Below are 22,951 nucleotides of genomic sequence, written 5' to 3'. Positions count from 1 at the left end.
AAATTGTATCAGCACATCTCTTTGAGATGCCTCGAAGATGTGTTAAGGTGCTATATCAAATGCAAGGATTATTATTGTTATTATTATCTCCCAGCACACAACCCCTCAAAGACATAAACAATCTTTAACAATATTCAGAGGTATAGGGAGTAACATTCACTCTTGATCCCAAGATATATTAATAATAATCCTTGCATCTGATATATAGCACCTTATGGCAGCATTTTACTGTAAAGTGTAGTGACTGTGTATTTTGTAAGGAAACGCGGCAGCCAATTGTGCACAGCAGTGTCCAACAAGCAACGGGGATTGAAGTGACCAATTTATTGTTATTTCTTTTGAAGGGATTATTACCCCCGAAAAAGTGAATCTATTGAACCACGCCTGGCACGTGTATATCTGTGTCGTTTCTATTCCTGTCTGCAGTCCATTGTTTACAATTTCAGCCCTTTCATTTCTAAAGCTAGGATTCCTGCGATCACGTTCTGATATATGTAACTGCCCCTAATATCTGGATCAGGATTTTGACCCACATTCACCATGGAGCGAGTGTAACTCATCACTGACCTTGAAGGCCACATTGACTCTGTGCAACTGGATTCCATCACATTATCCTACTCGCTCTGTGTCTGTACAGCAGGATTTAACAAGGTTTTAATGCCACATGTTGGAGTGGTGCCAGTCTCAGTGATGAACAGCAATGGTCCCACAGCAAAGGAAGCATCACGTAACAATTCAAAATCCCAAATCGTTTCATTCTGAGACTTCACTGTTGACAAATGTTTTCACAGACTTTAGAATATGTTATTTTTCTTGACTTTATCTTCTTTCGTTTTAAATTGTCTTTTTCCAAACGAGTCACTTCTTTCAAAGGTGGGATTCAAAATGTGAGTCGGAAAGGGTTCAGCTTCTTAAACACTTTGACCTCATAATCTAAGATGACATTCCAATACTGTATTGGGAGCGTGTTGCAATGTCGGAGGTGCCGTCCTTCGGATGAGATGTTAAACTGAGGTCCCGTTTGCCTGTTCAGGTGGACCTTAAATATCCTATTGCTCTCTTTGAAAAGAGAAAGGAGTTTCTCTCTCCCAGTGTCTTGGCCAACAATCCCCTAAATAAAATTGGTCACTCACTTCATAGCTGTTTGTGGGACACTGATGTGCACAAATTGGTTCCACTTTACAATAAATCTTGTTAAGCACTTTGAGACACCTTCCTCACATGAAAGGCACTTTATCAAATGTTAGAATTATTATTTATATAATAATAATTGTGAAGTGGTCTTCGAACACTTCACAATGAGGAGGTTGGACACTGAGCAAGGGAAGGTGGTGACTATAGGTGGGGTCAAGGAGGTAAGTTTTTAGGCATGATTTAAAGGTAGATAGAGAGGGGTGAGATGGAAAGGGATCTAGATGTTAAAGCTGAAGCATCATTTGAAATATCACAGCAGCAGGAATATTTACCTATCTGATACTCTGGCGTTTTTATTCATCTTTCTCCCCCATCTCGTGTTTTAATCCTACACGACATACACTCTGACTGGGAGAGCAGGCACAGTGTCTGCTCCAAGGCCTCTGCCAATATTGCTCACCAATTGTTCATTGAAGAGGGATGTGATGGGGAATGTACATTGACTCCACCTTAGGCCTTTAGTGAGGTGTTTTGCTGGATCTAAACATGCTATATTAGTAGTTGTGGTATGAAAGCTGTGCATTCATTTGCCAAACCAACAATCTACTGGGGCTAGATTTTCTACCATTTCTGTTGAGCTGAGTCTAACTTTAAATCTTCAATTCAAAGTCTTATTTCTGTACTGATGTGTGTGATTCATCTGAATTTTAATTGATGTGAGTTTTTGGACCTAATTTGCTTCGTGTACATTAATCATTGCTTCACATACATTAATCAGCAAGGATACGTATTGAACTCTCTCAAACAGCTGCAATGCTATGAAATGCATTGATGGAATGGACTCTAGAGCATATTTCTGCTTTTAATTTTAATTCTTTGAAGCAAATTAAACTCTATTTATAGGCATTCTCGTTCTTTAAAAGTAAACTTGTCGCAGTAATTTATTGTCAAGATATGCCAACAGTATCATCAGGTTATTTTATTGCTAAACAAAAATAATAATCCTTGCATTGATACAGGGCTTTATCATGTCGTTGAGACGTCTCAAAACGCTTCACAGGATACACTGTAAAGTGAATTCACTGTACATTTTGTGGGCGAAGTGCAGTAGCCAATTGTGCAAAGCAGTGTCCCGCAAACAGTCATGGATTAAGTTACCAAAATATTATTATTTTTCTGAAGGGATTATTACTCCCGGAAAAGCAATCCGCCAATTGACTAACAACCGGGTTCCTACTTACTGCTGGGTAAATAGAGGCGTGCGGAGTAAGGAAACTTGCCTGAGGTTCATATATTCATTCTTAGAGAGAAATTCCATCTTGGTCTAGATTTACTCGGTTAACGTAACATTTCAAAGAATGTGAAATTTGGCAGATTCTGAACTTTGAAGCTAGTTTTCTGTAAACTGTTTTAAGAAGCAACAAAAAAAACTGCTTTGAGGTTGAGCCATACCAAATTTTTGGACCCATTAAAATATTACCTAAACAGAGTAAATCCAGCCCCATTGGGTACCTTGTTTATTGAGGAAATGTGAAATCATCTGAATGCTATCGTTAATTACCTCTTTTGCATGCAGATGAAGGTTCAAGGTAATAAGTGGTACATTCATTATCTTCTTTATATGGATTTCTCCAGGGGACAGAAATCTATTTGAGTTGAATGTATAGGTAAACTTACAACCCGTGGGGCAGAAAAGCTTGAATTAAGAAAAGAACATTTATAATCATGTTGTTTTGCAATACGCAACTTGTGCTGTTCCACAAAGGAACCAAGCTCTGGCACATGTAAACCAGACAGCTGCTCAGTGCTGATTACCATTCACATTCCCTACAATGATTTGAATGACATTTCGATTAAGATATTTTGTGATACTTGGCATAATTGGAACGCTATCTCACAGTAAATTCTACAGAGTCTTACATTAGTGACACAAATGGCCATTGTATGCAGGCTACATTCTCATACATTTTATTGACATATTTTTATATATATTATAGAGAGAGATAAAACTAGTTAATGTCTTTTCTTCTGGAAAATTGATAGTGTGCAGTTAGTTTCGTGTGTGACACTCGCTTGAGGCTTGTACCAGTCCATTAATGAGTATTGCTGTAGACCATTCTCTCTAGATTAGTATCAGTCCTTTAGTGACCCTGTGGCTAGCCTTGCTCTCTCAGTGAACTCCGTTAGTTAGATACCTTTGTGTCTTGAGCAGCACCACATAACTAACTAGCACTGCTATTGCTATGTAACATCCTCTGCTCACTATTGTGAAATTGGCAAGGACAACAACACACAGCAGAGAAAAATCACTAAAGATTCATCACATTATATCAGGGCCGATGTTTAAGTCTTTGCACAAATTGACGTTCTTTTGGCTCCCGATTATGTAACACTGTTGTGATTCCAAAACGGGTCTATAATCAAGCGCGCAGACCGCAGTATTGTTAATGAGATGTCATTGCAGCAGCTTCACCAATCAAAGGGCAAATGATGGAAGTTGACATTCTATTTATTTTAGGAAGGGATTCAGGAACAATAATATGTTTGTGCACCGTTATCTTTGAGAATGCTGAACTGCAGCAATGCTGGTGTCAGGAAGGTAAATAATGAACATGGTCTATCAATTGGCAATTTTACATGCAACGATACAGCACAGAAATAGGCCATTCACCCCAACCAATCCATGACAGAGTTCAAACTCCACATGAGCCTCCAGCCTTGCTCATCCCGTCCCATTAACTTCTATTCCCTTCTCTCTTATTCCAGGATCTTGATAGAATGAAAGAGAAGAGAAGGGTTTCGCCCACAAAATATACATTCAATTCAGTTTACAATATATTCTGTGAAGCTCTCGAAGACGTGATAAAATGCTGTATCAAATGCAAGGATTATTATTATTATGCTTCCTTTAATCCTTTGGTGAAATGCAGCAGATTATATCCCTGTATATTTGCTAGTTTCTGGTTCAGCCTTGTCTTCTAGTTCTTATCTGATAACCAATTTAAAATCCTTATACAGTACTTAGCAGAAGATCGATGGTAGTTTTGGTAACACTCTTATGAGACTCAGTTTGTCATATACAGTACTTTGAATTGGAATGGAAGGTTCTTTGAAATATAAGCCATTTAATTATCTCGAATATTCAATGCGTTACAGAGACCTATCCTCAACATCATGCAAGTTATTACCATAATGTGATTGAGTGGAGGGAGGTGTGACATTTTCTGTGATCCACAGCTAAAACTGAAAAGTTAGTGGGAATAAATACAAAGAAGTGTAAATAGAAAACATTTGAGATTGACAGTTTCTGTTTACTTTTGGTGTATATTGGAGTTATTGTCATTAACAGAACTTTTAAACCACCCCCAGAAAAACTATCATCCACATTCATTAATATCCCATTTTCCTTATCTATTTGAAAGTGTAATAAACAATCTTTATATTTGATATAAGTGTATTTCGTGGAAGCATCTTAAAGTGCTCCATATTGACTGTGTATTTCTTAGGTGGCAATGGTGACTGCATGATTTTTCTGGAATTCATTTAAACTCGCAAACGGTGATGAATTCAGTCATCTTGGAAGACGTCCTAAAGCAGTTGAATTAATATGCAAAGTTGAGACTGAAGCATTCTGCGTTGATGCCGAGATCCTTTAGTGATGTTAATTTTATTTGATTTACACCCTGACGATCAGTAAGTTAATGGTAATACCTCGTCACTGATTTCATAAAAAGGTCACTTTATAAGTCGGATTGACCGGATTTCTTGATTTGGTTTGAGTTCCCACCTCAGTTATCCTGAAACTATTGTATGTTCCTCTTGGTGATGCTTCTCGTTTCCCCAGTGGGGGAGGGAGGAGGTGGAGGGAAACATGGAGGGAGAGGGAGGGAGAGTGGGAGGGAGGTTATGTCTGAGACAGGCGGGTGATGTGAAAGTCGTGTGTACATTCACCACTCTACTCCAGCTCGGCTCCTGTTTGCTGCCACTAATTATTAATTTCAGGCAGGCTCAATGCACTTGATGCCAATTTCAGAGCTGCTTGTAGATGCTTCTAAATTTTCACAATGAACTGAGTCCTGCGTTGCCATCCATTGGCAATTGATCTGTGAAATCCATTGCTTAAAAGAAAGCTGCTGTGTCATTAGTCATATTCTCAGACAGCCTCAATCTCCCCCTCTCAACAATAAAAACAACCTTTATTTCTATTTTACACACATTTACTCTCTTCTTTTAAATCATTCATTTTCCTCCCAGGCAGTGATGTTCTCTTGCTAATAAATGCTAAAGCAGCAAAATAACAGTCCAGCAGTCCAGCATCATTATACCATGTTATCTGAAATCAAGCATTTTTATTTCATAATGAGATGCAGCAAAACCTCCTAACTGAGAGCTTTAGATACATAATAAACGCACGGGGATGCAAGGTAGGTCTGCAAACCTTAGAAGTGAGCGAGTTATTACTTTTCTGCAAGGTATAATGAGGGTGTGATGTGTATTAGAAGCAGTGTTAGTGAGAAGCTTAAATCATAGTAAAATGTGAATAGCAGTCTCCTGCAGTAAAGCTTATTAATTTGGTACTAGAAATTATAATGATAATAATCCCTGCATTTGCCACAGTGCCTTATCACGTCATTGAGACATCTCAAAGACCTTCACACAATACATTGTAAAGTGTGTATTTGTAGGCAAAATGTAACAGCCAATTGCGCACAGCAGTGTCCCACAAATAATTGTGGAATGAGTGACCAAACTTTTTGCTGCTTTTTTGTGGGGGTGGGGTCGGGAGATTTTTACTCCCAGAATATGATCCACCAATCAACTAACAACTGGATTCCTAATTACTGCTAGGGAAACGGAAGCGTGTGGAGTAAGGAAACTTGCCTAAGGTTTTGCCCCAACCACCCGGGAATCGAACCCTAGTCCTTTCACTTACGAGGTGAGCGCACTAACCACCACTACACAAGATTCTACCTGAGTCTAGATTTACTCTATTTTCTTAGCATTTCAGAGCTTCTAGAATTCTTAACACCAGTCTAAATGTTGAAGTCGGTTCCTTGTGTGTTCTCTGTGGTGTTGGATGTAGGACCAAGTGAAGCTGAGTTTAGAGGGAAGCATCAATAAAAAAAATTATAAATCTTACACTTCCCCCTTTCACGTCACAAGGAAATCGCAACAGCACTTGACGGGATTTTACTGTAAAGTGCAGTATTTTGCACAGTGAAAGTGAATGAGCGATTATGGGACTAGGACAACTGTTTCAACAATAAGGTTACACCAGGTGAACAACAATAGTCGATTGAAAACAATTTAAACAACACAAAGCAGAATGGTGCTGTGAAATCATATAGAAAGACTGGTCACCTCGACTGTCTATCCTTCCTCCTCAACCCCCACCATTCTCAGTTGTATTTTATTTCAAGATGGTTCCCCGTGTGTTCTTTTAAGATAGCTGCTATCCGTGGTGCTGAAGTAAGTAGAAATAATCCCTTCAAAAAAAAATTTAAAAAAAAATGTGGTAACTCAACCCACAAAATATACAGTCCATTCACTTTATAGTACATTCTGTGAAGCGCTTTGAGACATCTCAACAACATGCTAAGGTGCTATATCAAATGCAAGGATTATTTATTTTTCACTCTCTCTAGGTCTCACAATACCAGAGAGTAGAGGTCAGTCAGCCTGCTCCAGATTTCTGCTAGTCTTGTGTCAGGGCAGGATGAACTCAACTGATCTTCCATCTAATTTCTTTTCTTGTCTCATGGGAAAGTATCAAGCCTCCACTTTGTGCTTCTTATAATAGCTGAGACCTGAAGCTCGCTAAGTTGACTATTTCAGGCACCGAGCCGATGTATTATCCACTGTGAAACAGGACGGGATGTTATACCTCTTGTTTTAAGTGTACCTATAATGGGATTTTCCCATTTAAAGTGCACTTAGTCAACCTCACTGCACTTAGCAACATAATTTCTCAACCCTTAAGATGTTGGAGAATCAATAAACTGTGCATTTTGCATTTATTTGAAGATAGTTTAACAAGTATAATCCTGTCTTGAGCTATTACATTTTCAGGTGTAATATATATTTTTTCTTCTGTAAATACAGTAAATCGCCAACAAAATATACAGTCAATTTCACTTTACAGTATATTTTGTGAAGCACTTTGAGACATTTTAATGTAATAAGGTCCTATAAAAATGGTCAATCCTTCCTTTCTTTTAAATAATTGCAAATAATTTACCTGAGTTAAAAGGCGTAGATCTTAAATTTGAAATAAAATGTATAAGCTTTGGTTATTTCCTCAGTCCAACAACTTGGGCAGATTTTGCGGTGATCATGTGCTCACATTGTAACAGAATGTGATTACTACAGTTCATGGCATTTCGTTTCCACACAGTTGCTTATAGGGAAAAATCTAGCTCACTCAGTCAAACAAAATGTAGAGTTCCTTACAAGACTATTGATCATATAGATCTTGGCATGCCATCGGGTTGACAACATCTCTTTATCCTTTGATACCAGTTGAGTTTCCTCACTGTCATGTCATCAGGATTAATTTTTGGAACAAAAATGTAGTTGTTTATCCAACTAAAATGTACCCTCCAGAGTTATTATTATAGTGATTAGTAAAAAAAATCAAAAGTTAAGAACCTCTTTTTAACAAAAACTCAATACCTGCATTATCCGCACACAGAATTATTACCTTTGACTTTCTGTCCATATTATTGCTGAACTCTTCAACATGTGTCCTTGCTTTTTTTGCTGTCAAGCAAGCCAATTCCCTCTGGCTCTTCTGCTCGGTTGATAGAATGACAGTCAAACACACTAAATGATTAATTGCTTGCAGGGCTATTCAACACAGCAATGCCTCTGAGCTTTCTAATAGCAGCACAAGCCATGCTTTATGTATTGACCAGTATTGCAAATTGCCTCCGGTAGAACTTGTCAATTTGCAACTCTTTTTGCGAGCGTAAGTAGCTGTGGCTGTGCTGGTTTTCTCATGTGGCTTGCTTCATTGGAAGCTGGTACCCGGCTAACTGGCAAGTTTGCTTCAGAGCTGGCGAGTTAGTAAGTTTTAAGGAAAAGCAAATAGCTGGAACATTTTTTGATTGTCGTAAGATTGAGAAGAGAGAGGGCGAAATAGAGGCATAAACAAAATAGCGTTCCCTTTAGTAAAATAATATTTATTTCATGAGAAGACTTGAATTACATTCTTATTTCTTCCCGTTTGGAACAGTAAAATAATTCCTGTTTATAACCTCTGGTGAGTGGCCTCCAGTGACGGCTATATTACAATAACCTCTTTGGCTTTTTCAGTGTAATTTCAACACCAATTTCAACTCTCATTTTAATTTCCAGAATCGTGCTATATAATAATGGGTTACAAAGAGACTCATTGTGAAGAGTGAACATAGGGCAGGATTTAATCAAAGGGAATAATCTTATTGCTTACCCCCAGCCATTTGACAATCTATATATAATTAGACCAGCTTCTTAATGCTCCAGTGAGTTTATTTTATTGCTCCAGAATAGTGTTTGTTCTGTTTGTGGCTGTGATTCATGTAATAGCACCACTCTTCGGCCCTGACATCAACACATTCCCCTTCTTTGTTCAATGTTGCTGACAGATTATTTTTAACTTGGTACGAATAACTCTTATCCTTTTTTTTCCATTTTATGGAAATCATAATCTGTACTTTATATTAAAAACAACACATAACGGGGGAGTACAAAGGTATGGAGTGCGTCCCTGCATTCCAAATAGCTGTTTTGTAAGGGTGGGAACAAACTAGCGGGGCTCAGTGGTCTGTTGCGTGCTGTATGTGATTCTGTGCTCGGTGTAATTGTAGCTTCCCTCTTAGTTTATATTGTTGTCTTAGATCAGTTAAAGCTCGTCTCTTTCCATCCATTCCACCATTCATATTGCTACGACTCGAGTCACAATGAGTCACAGCATCAGCCTTTCTGAAAATCTGTTTTATTTTTTTATTAACCCCTTCAACTATGGAACGCTTCAGGGAATTTCCGTTGTGCCGGCTGGCTGTTTCTCTTTTGCATTATCAGGTTGTGCATGAGTCACGATGTCACAGAAACAATTCCTAGCTATTAATTCCTTGTTATTAATATACCCAGCACTAACTTTTATGTTACTCTCATTGTAATTTTTAAGCTATCGTATGGGCAGAGAAATGGGTGGTATTTGTGTCGCTCCCAATAGGTTGAGTGCGGCTATCTTTAGCCTCAAACAAATTATCAGTGGTTAAAGTGATCCATCACTTAACCTTCAACATCTGCAAGAGAGGGTACTCGAGTGTATGTAGACAAGGCCACAGAGTGATTTCAACTTTAATTTTAATTGAACTTTAAATCTAAGCGCTCCAGGACACTACCCAACGTGAAGGGCGCTACATAAATGCAAGTTGTTGTTGTTAAACTGTCGCATAAATTATTGTAGCAATAAAGTGGTTGCACTCTCACTAAGGACTGTGAGTAAAAGCCTTCTTCATTAGCATTAGAGTCAATTGTAGACTCATGGAGGCAGTGTTTATGTGTCCTCCTCAGTGAATCTATCACAGTCAGTGGCCTGGAAAGTATAAGCATAAATCTCTCGCTGTGACCGCAATATGCCCTGTTCATAATATCACTCCAGTGAAAATCCAGAGCTAGCTTGATGGAGAAGGCTACTCTCAGGCTATCTCTGGTCAGTGAATCTATCTAACATTTGAAATATCTAGCTATTCAGATGAGATGTCTTTCACCATATCTGTGCTTCTCTGACATTTGGTCTTTCCATCTTTGAAAAGGAGGATTTATTTTTCGGGGGCAAGTGGGAAAGCTTATTAAAGTGGGTTTAATTTCCAAACATTGTTTCTGTGCGTTGCTTTTGAGAAAGCCAATGAATATTTATACATTGCAACTAGATTGTCTTCCTTGTCTGTTTTTATCAGTCTGGATGATTAAGCTTCAACTAAAGGAGCCCTGGGATGTATTTACCTCCAGAAGAACCACAGAGATCAATCGATTTTACATGGCATGTTGACGCACGCATCTGGAGGCGGCTTTTATGAAGTAATGAGTCTTCTGAGAGTCAAATCACATTGTCTTCAATGGTTGCCATATTTTTAAAAATTCTCCTTCAAGTTTCTCTCATTTCCTTGTTTGATTCTATGGAAGGTTAACGTGCCTTTAACAACTGCCTGACTCCAAAGATCCTGCAACACTACTCGGGCGGAGATGGGAGATTTTTTTTCTCCGTGTTCTGGCTAACAATCTGCCAGATTAATTGGTCATTCACCTCATGGCTGTTTGTGGGACATTGCTGACGCAAATAGCTGCTGTGTTTGCCTACAAAAACCATCACTGTATTTGACAGTAATTAATTGTGAAGCGCTTTGAAACCTTTTTATATAACATTCCTGTTGCTTTGATTTTGAAGATTGGACAACAAGAAAATGTCAATGTATATATATAACCTGTTGCTTCAGGTCTCACTCCCAATTGCTGAGTGAGCAATGGATTGCATTGTGTGGTACAAAGCCATGGACATTATGAACTCCAAAGTTTGTTAACTGTTTTAGCTGCTCTCTATGGCACCAATAAGTTCTATTTGACCCTACAATTAGGTTCAGTGTCTTTGGTTACAGTGTGAATAAAAACAGCAGTTAGGGGATGTGTGATGTACAATTTGTTAGTTTGTCTTGAGTGCGAGACTCATTAAAACAACTTCTTTCTTTTCTGCAGGAGATTACGTTGTTATGGCAGTGTACTTTGACCTAAGCAGACGGATGGGCTATTTCACTATTCAGACCTACATTCCTTGTATACTGACTGTCGTTTTATCCTGGGTATCATTCTGGATCAATAAAGATGCTGTACCAGCGAGGACATCATTAGGTATGGAATGCTTAAATCCTATGTAACAACTTGGACTTCTATAAGTGTAAGTTGTTACTGATGAGCATATTTTCAGAAGACCAGGAACTTAGATTGTAAGGTTTCTGCAGATTTGTTTCAGGTCTTCTGAACTTGGCCCAAACATTTGGCTGAAGTTGATCACAAGCTTGTCTTTGAACTGTTCATGGAGCCAATAGGGATTGATATTCTTATCAGTCTACGATTGCTAATTGTGCTTTGATACAGATTCTGCTCACACCAAGTTGAGGCTTGAAATGCATTTACAAATGGGAACAAGAAGCAGAAAACAAATTCCCCAAACCAGGAAGTGCCCAAACTCCCATAGAATTCCATCCATTCTTCAACTGGGAGATTATTTTGCCTTCAGAATATTAGATTGTGCAGAATTGTAGAAAATTCTTTGATTCAGTTTTAATTTGAAGCTGGTTCTCTTTCAGAACCGTAGAACTGAATTGAAATAAGCTGCTTTATCCACATATCTTACAATCCCTCCCGGTGCAATTTCATTGCTGAAAAGTAATATGTTCTGTGTTTCCATCATATGGATTTTCATAAAGCCCCTTGTATAACAACTGCTAGATATGATTCTCACCAGATCTCTTTCAAATTTATATACGGGTAGAAACATCAGCCTAATGTAACCTGACAAACTAACTTCCTCAGATGAGTTTTCTTTGCTGTTGTAACAACCGCAATTCCGCCTACACAGAATAATGCAATGCCAGAAGCTCTCGCGTACCTGTTCTACACAGTTAAGGGAAATAGGACTCTTCTGGATCCAATATTTATTCGGTTTATGGATGGAATATCATAATACATTCAGGACTTTTGGTTCTCAAGTGCTTTTTGGCCAAGTCTGTTAATGGAATAACAAATGTTACAGCAACTTATAGTTATTCAAGAAGTGACCATAATAGTGAACTTCAAGTGGATGGGAATGGTTGGCCATAGCAGGTAACCTTTTGAGAGATATTTACGACAGATATTTAGGTTTTGTAGCGCCATTCAACACATGATCTGAAGATAAATGTCTATGTCTTTTGACTGAGTTAGGTGCAGTGATGCAATAATAGTTATCCTTACATTAGTTCATGTCAGGAGGACTTCTCAAAGCGTTTCCCAGATGCACTATAAAGTGGAGTGAGTGTATGTTTTATGCGCAAATGCAACAGCAATTTGCACACAGTAGTGTCTCACAAACAGCCAATTTTATGGTGAGATTCTAGGCCAGGACACTGGGAGAAACTCACTCTCTAGGTAGGTTTAACAACCAAATATTTTCCAGATCTCAATGACATTGATTGACTAATTTATACAAACGTTTTAGTTTCGTTGTCATGATATCTGGTGGGATGTCCTGTTTGCTTTAATTTTAAAACTGAGGCTTTGGCAGAGGTGAGAGCACACCAAACAGTGACAGCAAATATCCTCTACCATAAGCTGATCATTCATCTTGTTCAAACCGCATCCAATGATTACAGATATTTGACATTAATGAGAACAGCTCATTAAAAGTACATGTATGATATAACTTATGGATATGTTCCCATATTTCCTTCACTTCAGAGGTTTTCTGCCAAGTATCTTTATTAATAATTGTCTAGCTAGCTAATGTGAACAGATAAAACTCATCATTCCTTTTATAACTAATTTGTGAGACATTGCGGGGTGCCAATTGGCTGCAACGTTCTACGAAACACACAGTCACCACTCTTTACAGTAAATCATATAAAGTGCTTTGAGATGTCCTCCTAAATCTGAAAGGCGCTATATCAAATGCAAGGATTATGATGATGATGATGATGGCTGCACAGATGTAGATTCTATTGCCTTATTCTATTTGGTTCCAATTCTCAATTTTGCCAGGTAATGGGGATTAAGAGTCTGAGGCAATGCACCTGATTTCTCATTACCCCTCACTGCACTGCGTTTATGATGCTCAGTCTAGAACCTATTCCAAGCATCTTCAGCAGCTCAATCTAACCAGCAATCCAAAAGCAAAAGTAATTGAAAACACTTAACAACAACAAGACATATCTTATACAAAACAGATGCCTGATCCAGTGTACAGAGGAAGAACGTAGAATGTTAGTTTGGATTTAACATTGGATTGGGAATTGTGGCTTGTGCCTTGTCCTCCATGAGCTACCACTTCATATTATTTCTGCCACGCCATCAATTCTTAATGGGAAACGCCAGCAGTTCATGACCGAGCAAACGTATTGCTTACTTTATCTCCTGAACTACCCTGTGTAACCCTGAAGATGTTTAGCTCTCCTGCTTTGCTCAGTTATTCCATAGTCAAGGTTTTAAAGATGTTTCAAAAATATTCCTGGCATTTGCCTTTCCCGTCGGGAGGTAAACGACAAGTTACAAAGTGCTTCAGTTTACTGTAAAGTGCTCTACGAATTGTTTATTTTATTTTTCTCTTTTTAAAAAAAAGTCTTTCAAAACACTGAAGCTATTATATTAATAATTATTTAAATTAATTCATTTTTAAATGTAATTCTGAATTTCCCCTTTTCCCCCCTTTTGTTTTCTTATACAAAATCCCATTGAAAGAGCAAATAACAACATTTCTTCAGTACTTTTATGTCTGTGAAAAGTCCAGGGCAAACCGAGTTCTCCTTGACTCCCCCTGGAGTAATACTCTGTGTGTTGAGGCTCCCACTTTGGAACCCATAAGCGAACGGCTGAGAAACCATGGGATTTATTCTCCCTTTTAGGCAACAAAGGAGTTTTCCCCTTACATGGCATCTCCTTCACCAGATGTTACCATCAGCCCTCGCTTCCTGCCAATGTGAGCATCCACCATTAGGCTATTCCACTTAGATAATGTGGTTCGTATCATTTTACATAGATGAGACATGTGGTGTATTGGGTAAATCCACTGGCGAGAGTGAGAGTGAACCACACAAAACAGGACAAACCATAGGAACAGGAGTAGGCCATTCAGCCCGTCGAGCCTGTTCCGCCATTTAATTAGATAATGGCTGATGTAATCTGATATAACCCGGATGTAATCTCTGATTGTCCTCAGTTTGATTTCTGCCAAGGTATCCATAGGTTGATGCTTTGGATGAAGAGAGAAAATTCATTGATTCCTCCTGATGGCTATTTAATGATGGCCTCTAAGGAATGGATGACGACATTAGCAGCTCACTTATGGTTTCCTTTTCCATAGTCTGCTAACATGTACAATAGCTTATTATTCTCCTGCGCTAGCAATCTTTTCATAAGCATTACAGGATTTAATGGTATTGCTGATTTTAAACATGCAATAAAGAGTTTGCCTGCGATGGCACTCAGCATGTGGATGGACCCAATCACCTAGACTCATACAAGGACAAAGACATGGTCAAAGCACTGGAGGGTAACTGACATTCAAAGAACAGTCTCAAGCATGAGTCATTGCCTTCAGGATAGAGGGAGAGGAATAAACACAATCCATTCATTGTACAATACAGCAGCAAATCAAATTCACCAAACGTTTCACATTATTGGAATTACTTACTATGGAGGACATAATTGGAAACCTGGAGAGAGTGGGCGGGGGTGAAGAGGATGAGGCCACATTTTCAAACACGTTATTAGACATTTATTATAATGCTAAAATATGTTGATCGATTTGTTGATTAAACTGTTTCCCTGCTGATCACGTTTTATTATATTCCAGTTCATTTTAATCCCTCAATTTAATAATAATAATCCCTCCAAAAAAACAAAAACAGTAATAAATTGGTCATTTTCAATCCACGACTGTTTGTGGGACATTGCTGTGCGCAATTATCTGCCGTGTTCGCCCACAAATATACAGTCAAATTCACTTTACAGCATATTCTGTGAAGCGCTTTGGGACGTCTAGAAGACGTGAAAAGCACTATATCAAATGCGAGGATTATTATTATTATTTTTGCACAGAGTAGAATTAATTCAGGATGTATATACTATATAAATCTACCCTCCCGTTTAAAAACAAGTGAAATTTTACCAGCTCAGGTTTATTGATGGAGGTACAGGCTTTTTCCATCTCCTGTTTTTTTTGCTTCCATTAGGCAATAGGAATTTCAGAACTTGAGCATCAATCCATTTAGTTGTCAGCCTGACTCAGTCGGTAGCACTCTTGCTTCTAAGTCGGAAGAGGTTCATACCCCACTTTGAACTCACAGTCCAAGCTGACGATCCAATAGAGTATGTGAGGTGCACTGCACTGATGGAGGTGCTGACCTTCGGATGAGACATTAAACTGAGTATCGGGTGGACCTTAAGGATCTCGCGGCAGTATTTGTGAAGAGAAGAGATTTTCTCCTGATGCCCCAGCCAACAATTCCCCCCCCACCACCACCACCCAGATAAAGTTGATTATTCACTTCATGGCTGTCCACAAATTGGCTGTTGCGTTGGCCTACCAATACACTTAACAATACATTACAAAATACACTTAATACACTTTAAAGTGAATGGTGTGAAGCTCTTTGAGGTGTCCTCCTGACGTGAAAGGCGCTGTATCAAATGCAAGGATTCTTACCAACCTAAGCCTTGTCACTCGCCTTTCTTAACAGTTGTTCTTTCATTGCAGGGATCACCACTGTGCTGACGATGACCACCCTGAGTACCATTGCTCGTAAATCGCTACCCAAGGTGTCCTATGTGACAGCGATGGATCTCTTTGTATCTGTCTGCTTTATCTTTGTGTTTGCTGCCCTGATAGAATATGGGACCTTGCATTACTTTGTCAGTAACAGAAAGCCCAGCAAAGTCAAAGACAAGCGGAGGAATCGGGTACGTACCATTTTCAATATAAGATTATTTTTTTATTCCCAGTTATTATAATTCGTAGCCATTATCAGTGATTAAGAATGTGTTTTGCTGCGGTTTTTAAGAAGAAAGCATTTCCTCAGGAGGGTTTTAAGGCCTGACTGCCAGAGCTCAGAAATCCTGAGCGTATCGGAACCTGCTTTTTAGTCTTTACAAATATGTATAGACGTGGATTCAGATTAGAATGGCATCTATTCTGTTTGCCGCTGGCCATAAATGTAGCATATCATGGGACTGTTGCTTTCATTTTTCACTGCGACAGTAAAAGGACATCCTGTGATTTAGTGCATTTCATTAAGCATGCTCACTTGATCAAACGAGACGAGTTGATCCAGCTCAGATGCTTGTTAGATCTGTATTCACTATAAGATACATGCATAGGAAGTGCTGGACAAACCTACTCCTTAAATCATGATCACTCATCGCCTCCACGCTGAGTCCTTTAACAAGCCTTTCACTTGAACTTGGCTGATTACTGTACTGGGTAAATCTGATGTAGAAATTATATCTTCATACTCATTATTAAATATAAGGCAGTAGGATGCAATTTTTGTTTATTTTGTTCGATTACAAAGATTGATTTATACCCGAGTTTGATTCACATTTTGCGGTTATGGATTTATCTAACCCTGGACTTCAATTGTGATAACTTCAGTCTAACACATTATTAGATGCACAACATTATTCAGAATGGATCTCTGTTGCTTTTGATATCAAATTAAGCTTTTCAGTGCTTGTTCATTCTGTTTAGTTGAGTCCTGTTTCCCCCCCGTATTGTGTTTTGAAATTTAATTTGCATTGTGTGATAATTACGTATCTCTTTACACTTTCATTCTGTTTTTTTGAAAAGCTTCTTCGGATGTTTTCGTCAAAGGTACTTTATTTTTACAATCAAAGAAATACATGAAACGTTTTCAATTAAACTATAGTTGTGAATAGATGTGTAGTGCAATAATTAGAATGTTCATTGTTTGAATGTATGTCTTTTGTTCCTCGTCAGTGGTATGTATACTGTTTATGTGATTCCCGACAGATTGATGTTACCAATGGGGATAATGGTTAAGATCCCAGAGAAATAATACCTTCATTTGGGGACACGTTTCGCCCACAAAATATACAGTCAACTCACTTTACAGTGTATCCTGTGAAGAGCTTTCAGACATCTCGAACACGTGATAAGGCGCTATATCAAATGCAAGGATTATTGTTTTTTTAAATAATTTTGTTCCAACTTACTGACAGGCAGAGAATAGGTTTCCACTAGTGCAACTGTTGTGGCATTGCCTTTTTAATTTAATTTGATTGTCAGTTCCAATATAGTTTATTCAGACTTGTGTGCAGCAGTTATTATAAACCTGGTAAAGTGATTTGCAGATCACTGTAGCAGATGAATGAGTCTGCAAAAAATAATCTCAACTGGGGCTGTGTGTTAGCTCAGCTGTAATTGTATCTCAAGGCCAACGATATAGGCACAGGATTAGCTGGTCAGTTGGGGTGATGGTCAGTGTCTCCTGAGCCAGGGAGTGGAGAATTCAATTTGTGTTCTGCTGTTTATGGACATCTGTTGACTATGCTGCAAAATACATAAGTGTCAAGTTAGGACATGATTTGCTGGTGAGCATTCCCTCTCTGGACTGATATCAGAGGGTTGGCATTAATAATAAGAATCCTTGTATTTGATGTAGCGCATTACCTCGTCTACGAAACACGTCAAAAACACTTCACAAAAAGTATTGTAAAGTGCAGTGACTGTATATCTTGTGGGCGAAACTGAGTCGATCACTACAGAACAGGAAGGTCATTGGGAGAAACAGTTGTACAATCTGTTTCATTAAAATCAAAGTGTGTTCGTAATCTACAAAGTATAGGAACAGAACACGAGGCAAAAACATTCAGAGTTACACGCATTATAGAGAAAAGGTGGAAGCTGGAGCCTTGATTACTTTGCTACCCAGATGTTGAGAGGCAGATCATCAGTGTATGTTGAGCTTTGTGTTACATTCCCATGTATAGGTGCCATATGGATGTGGAATTTTCAGGTTGTTTTGGAGACTTTTGAACACGGTGATGGGTTTCCGCACGTGTCAGACACCCTGCTGACCAACGCAAAAAATGAGCTGGGCTAATGGAACTGCCCACTTCTGGTTTAACGCTGCAATAAATGATGAATTTCCACTGCTGAAATAAAGAGAGCAATTTAGTTAAGTATTAGGGAGTGGATCTAATTAACTTAAGTGAGTGCATATTTTGATATCCCAAACCTCTGAATCATTGTTGGAGCAGGTTTTATTATCCCCACAGACTTAGCTCATATGGTTCATGTCGTTTTTAGTGCCTGATAGGTTTTTCAATTTAAAATGGATCTATCAGTTTTATGAGTGCAACATGACAATGCACGAAACAGTAGTGATATTTATTTTCCAAAATTGCTAAATAGCAGAACAAACATTTAGTCCGGCTGTGTGCAGCACAAATACCTCCAAATATTAATTAAGATAAGCCAAAGGTTCTAAAACTATGCGTGTCTTCTTAACACACACTTGAGGGAAAAGATTGCATTTATCTAGTGCCTTTCACATCGCGAGGATCTTTCAAACTGCTGGATGGGCACCTGAGCAGCCGAGTGGGAGCTGAGTGGAATGGGGAGGTGAAATATGACTGAAAGTGCGGTCAAAGAGATGAGTCTTGTTATGGGCCTTGAACAAAAATAACAAGCGTTTCAACTGGCGTGAGTCAAAATCAATTTTTACTTGAAACATTTAATGAAAGTAAGATCCAGAAGATTGCAACAAAACACAGATCGTCCTAGAAAGTGTAAAAGAAAAACACTGCGAAAAGGAAGATGAACTCGACTTATGTAATAGGAATGGACAAGCCTCGAGCAAAAATAACTTGATGTCAAAGTGATTCAGATTTGCTTATTAGCCAAGCAACCTCCACAATTCCAAAGGTAATTCAATATATTTCTTGACATGCTAAATGTTTATCGACAGGTTAATAGTTGATCCCCCCTCCCCACTGCGGTTGTTATTTGGTGAGATAAAAAATAATCATTAATAACAATGCAATATTGACGATCAATTAATAAAAAAATTAAAACATTTTGAAGTGCGATTCCCCAGCATTGAAAACATTTGCCTCAGCTCCTAAAACTCTGTGTATTTGTTCACTTCACAGAAATGGCTGCTGAACTTTGGGAGACCCTTTTACTCAAAGAAATCTCGGGATTCGAACCATGAACTAGCTGAGGCACATCACCCACAGGAGAACTAGATGGTCACACACCGACCCCTGCACATTGGTTTTGAGGGGCGTTTGCCATTCCTGAATGGCAGCATCTCAGAACTGCAGCAAAAAATAGGAGGCTTCCTACTTTCTGAACCAGTTTCTGAACAGGGGAGCAGATTAGCTGAAAAGACAAGCTCCTCAGTTACCTACGTATTACACAGTATTGTCACATCGCCATGTCCCTGGGACTTACCAGGTGGCATTGACGTGGGCACTTTGGAAAGCGCTAAGGGAACAACCCATGTGCTGGGTAGAGGTCAGGGGTGTGGGACAGCTCTTCACTGTAGCTGTTTTATCCCCTTGTTTTGTGGAAAGAACCTTTGCCTGGTTTGGCTGTTCAGCGAGGTACCTGTGGAGGATCCTGCACAGGCGTCTAATCCTCCTATTGCTTGCCAGAATCTGGATGTTATCCTGAATCATTTTATTGCCACAAAGTCAACTGAGCAAACGGTCCTGACTTGGTTGTTAAGATCAAAGGGATGTCAGAAGTCAATAAATTACAAATTAATGACTTGTTAATGTATCAGCCATTAGACTGATATATGTCAAATTAACACTTTTGTGCTAATATTGCTGATTTGTGTGAGGTGTTTGTTCAATCACGGAGAGATTGACTGGGGTCAGGATATCTGTGGGACTTGCATAGAGCAGAAAACTTTGTAAGAAAATTACAGCTAAATTAGTTAAATGGAGGATTTAAAGTTAAATCTAATCAGAGTAGAAACAAGGTTCTGCGGTGTGTTGCCACAATCCGGTATAAAAAGGGTTAATACTTAGAAGGAAGAGGAATTGTTCGCTCACCTCCTGCTGAAACAGAACATCTGTCTGTGTGTGAATCACAGCTTGTGCCGCGGCACGAGGAAAAACAAAGAATTCTGGATGCGATATAAAAAGGAATGACCTGAGTAAATGAGTAAACAGCCCATTACAGGGTGATTCAGTTAGTGCTCGATATTGTATTGTACCTGAAGTTAGTAATTTGTTAATTCTGGAAAGATTAGGGTTGCTCAAAATATCTGTGTTCCCAAGCACATTCAATGCCGCTGTGACAATGTGACATGGTAGTGCTTCGAGGTCACGTATGTCCCTGGAGCACACACACAGGGAGAGAATTTCTGAAGCATATGGCCAATTTGCTACAACTTGTTGGATTGCGACCAAGTAATAAAAAGCTACGTGAATGCCGGAAGCCCGTTTTAAGAATTATTAATTGTGCAGTTAGTTTCTGTGTCCCTGACTGCTGAGAAGAAAATTCAGCTTGGTTTCCATTATCTAAAATGAGAAGCATTTCCCCCACCATGTGTGTCCTTGCCAGCCATCCTGACATTAAATAGATTGACTATTCAACACATGGCTGTTGTTGACGCCAGTGGCCGATTCACCCTGTGGCCGCCGTTTGAAGGTAATTACCTGTTGTGGCACTTCAATGGAACAATTGCTAAAAAGAAAGCAAGTTCTTACTTATTGACTAATTTCCGATGATACATACAGTATCATCAGTTCTCACTTCAAATTATATCATGGGATCTTTAATGCCCACCTTGAAAAGATAGACAAGTAAGACAGTCAAAGAACTGCACCTCTACATTGCCCTCCTGGCTTGCTGTTCGGATCATTAAAACTGGGAGTTGGTTATAAGTAGGGCACAGAATCATAGAATTATACAGCACAGAAGGAGGCCATTCGGCCCATCGTGTCTGTGTCGGCTCTTTGAAAAGAGCTGCCAAATCAAACCCACTCCCCCGCTCTCTCCCCATAGCCCTGCAATCGTGCTCCCCCAATAATTATCTACTTTTATCGAATTATCTACATTATTGTGAGGTTCGATTGTAGATGGTACATTATATCTCATGTGAGGCTAATCCCAGAATAGCATCGTCACCAGCTGTGTAAAGGTGGATAGCTCAGATTGACTGGAAATCATTAGATACAATTGAAATGCACTTTATTATCAATGAATAGAGAAGCATGTGGATCCCACGGAGCCGGAGCAGAAACAGATCTGCTGGAAATGCACCGCAGATCAATCAGCATCTTAAAGAGGATAGATCAATGCTTTAAACATAAGTCCCTTTGCTATCATTGCTTTGATTTCATGGGTACCCGAGACCTGTTGACCCACAACAACTAGAGCAATGTGAATAATCACAGGTGGTGAACGTGTTGCTTTTCATGGCTTCACATTTTTGTGAAATCCTGTAAAAGCTGACTTAAGTGGAAGAGATAAAAAGAATAATTGTAATCATGTGTCACGTCTCGGTGTGAAACTGTTAATCATCTTCAGGAATGACACTGTGTATTCGTTATTTTTTAAAAGTATTTTTGTGACATTTTTGCTTTCCAAGAAGCCTTAAAATCGTCCTCAGCATTTATCCCAATTTTTTAATGGTGCCTGGAAGAAGCAACTCTATTTTATAAACATTTATTCAGGTATGATTGGAAATGTATCTGAAAAGGGCATTTTTATTGCTGTGGGAAAGAGACTCGTTGGGAAAATAAAAGATCAGAACAAACTAAATTTGAATCCCTGAGAGAAGTATTTCACAACAACAAAAACTTGCATTTACACAGCGCCGCTCATGCAGGCTAGCGTCCCAGAGCGCTGACATTGGCGGAACACGACACTGAGCCGGGTGGGGGGGGAGAGGGAAAGGTGACTGGAAGTACAATTAGGAAGGTCTTCAGGCGCGACCTGAAGATGGGGAAGGAAGGGGCGAGTTGGAGGGATTGAGGGATTGAAGTGATATAATTGAGGGAGAATGTTCCAGAGTTTCGGGGCGTAGCTTATGTATAAAATCCTTCACAAACTCTTCTGTGATGAGAGGGTTAATATTCCAGAGGGAGGAGCTTTAGTGACATTTGGAATTCCAGGTTTTTATCTTCTTTATGACCAGAAGAAACAATTGTCAATCTTTTGCTGACAATAACCTAATTGAACTTTGTGGTTAATTTGCGATAGGCTCCGACTGTTGACATTCGCCCCAGATCCGCTGCCGTCCAGATGAACAACGCCTCACACCTGCAGGAGAGAGACGAGGAGTATGGCTATGAGTGTCTGGACGGCAAGGATTGCGCCAGCTTCTTCTGCTGTTTTGACGAGTGCCGCACAGGAGCGTGGAGACAAGGAAGGCTACACATCCGAGTCACCAAGATTGACCAGTACGCCAGGATCTTCTTCCCTACGGCCTTTGGTTTGTTCAACCTGGTCTATTGGGTTGGCTACCTTTACCTGTAAATATCAAGAGCTGCCATAAGCCTCGGCCCCATCTGGTGCAGATCCATTAAAACCACCTGTAAAAACTAGATCTTCAAGGAGAAAAAAAAACGCTGTAAATTTTTAAGTATCTCTTACACAGATGATTGATTGAAAGTTCAGTGCATGTTTTTTTCTTTCTTTCTTTGGGTCAAACGATCGCCAAAATGCTACAAGATCTTTTTTTTCTATAAAAAAAATCTTTTTTTTCTGTCTCTCTGGCGGACTGGACTGTAATTTGAATGAAATGTGTAACAAGCCAAATCCACCTACTTATCTGTGTGTTATTTGCCTCGTGGCATGAGAGAAACAAATAGGAAAGCACTTTCAGAGTTGAAATTTGCACTAGAATCAGACTAATGAATACCTTTCAGCTTCAGAGTTCTGGTCAGGAGTCCCTGGTGTGGAGGACGGCCACGTGTGTCTCAAATCCAGTCAGGCTCTAACTATCGGGTCTCAACATTTATTTCTTCCCAATGACGTTGTATATTATTTGCTTTGATTTGGGCACTAATGTGCTATTTATTTCTTTTATTTAACAAGAAG

General features: G+C 39.1%; 1 protein-coding gene across 2 annotated transcripts in view; it reads left to right on the top strand.

Annotated features, from left to right (window-relative positions):
• Positions 1 to 22,683, top strand: part of LOC103189395 (gamma-aminobutyric acid type A receptor subunit gamma2) — a 36,501-nt gene extending 13,818 nt beyond the window's left edge. The window contains exons 8-11 of one of the 2 annotated variants that reach the window (XM_007909768.2): positions 10,873 to 11,025; positions 15,626 to 15,828; positions 16,715 to 16,738; positions 22,112 to 22,683. In XM_007909768.2, the coding sequence (XP_007907959.1) occupies positions 10,873 to 11,025; positions 15,626 to 15,828; positions 16,715 to 16,738; positions 22,112 to 22,387 (656 nt within the window). In that variant the 3' untranslated portion in view covers positions 22,388 to 22,683. The remainder of the gene's footprint in view (positions 1 to 10,872; positions 11,026 to 15,625; positions 15,829 to 16,714; positions 16,739 to 22,111) is intronic. The other variant, XM_007909770.2, reaches the window with a different exon arrangement.
• Positions 22,684 to 22,951: the final 268 nt, after the last annotated feature.

This window comes from Callorhinchus milii, unplaced genomic scaffold (assembly GCF_018977255.1).
Source record: "Callorhinchus milii isolate IMCB2004 unplaced genomic scaffold, IMCB_Cmil_1.0 Scaffold13, whole genome shotgun sequence".
Classification (NCBI taxonomy): domain Eukaryota; kingdom Metazoa; phylum Chordata; class Chondrichthyes; order Chimaeriformes; family Callorhinchidae; genus Callorhinchus; species Callorhinchus milii.
This window is presented reverse-complemented; position numbering and strand designations above follow the sequence as displayed.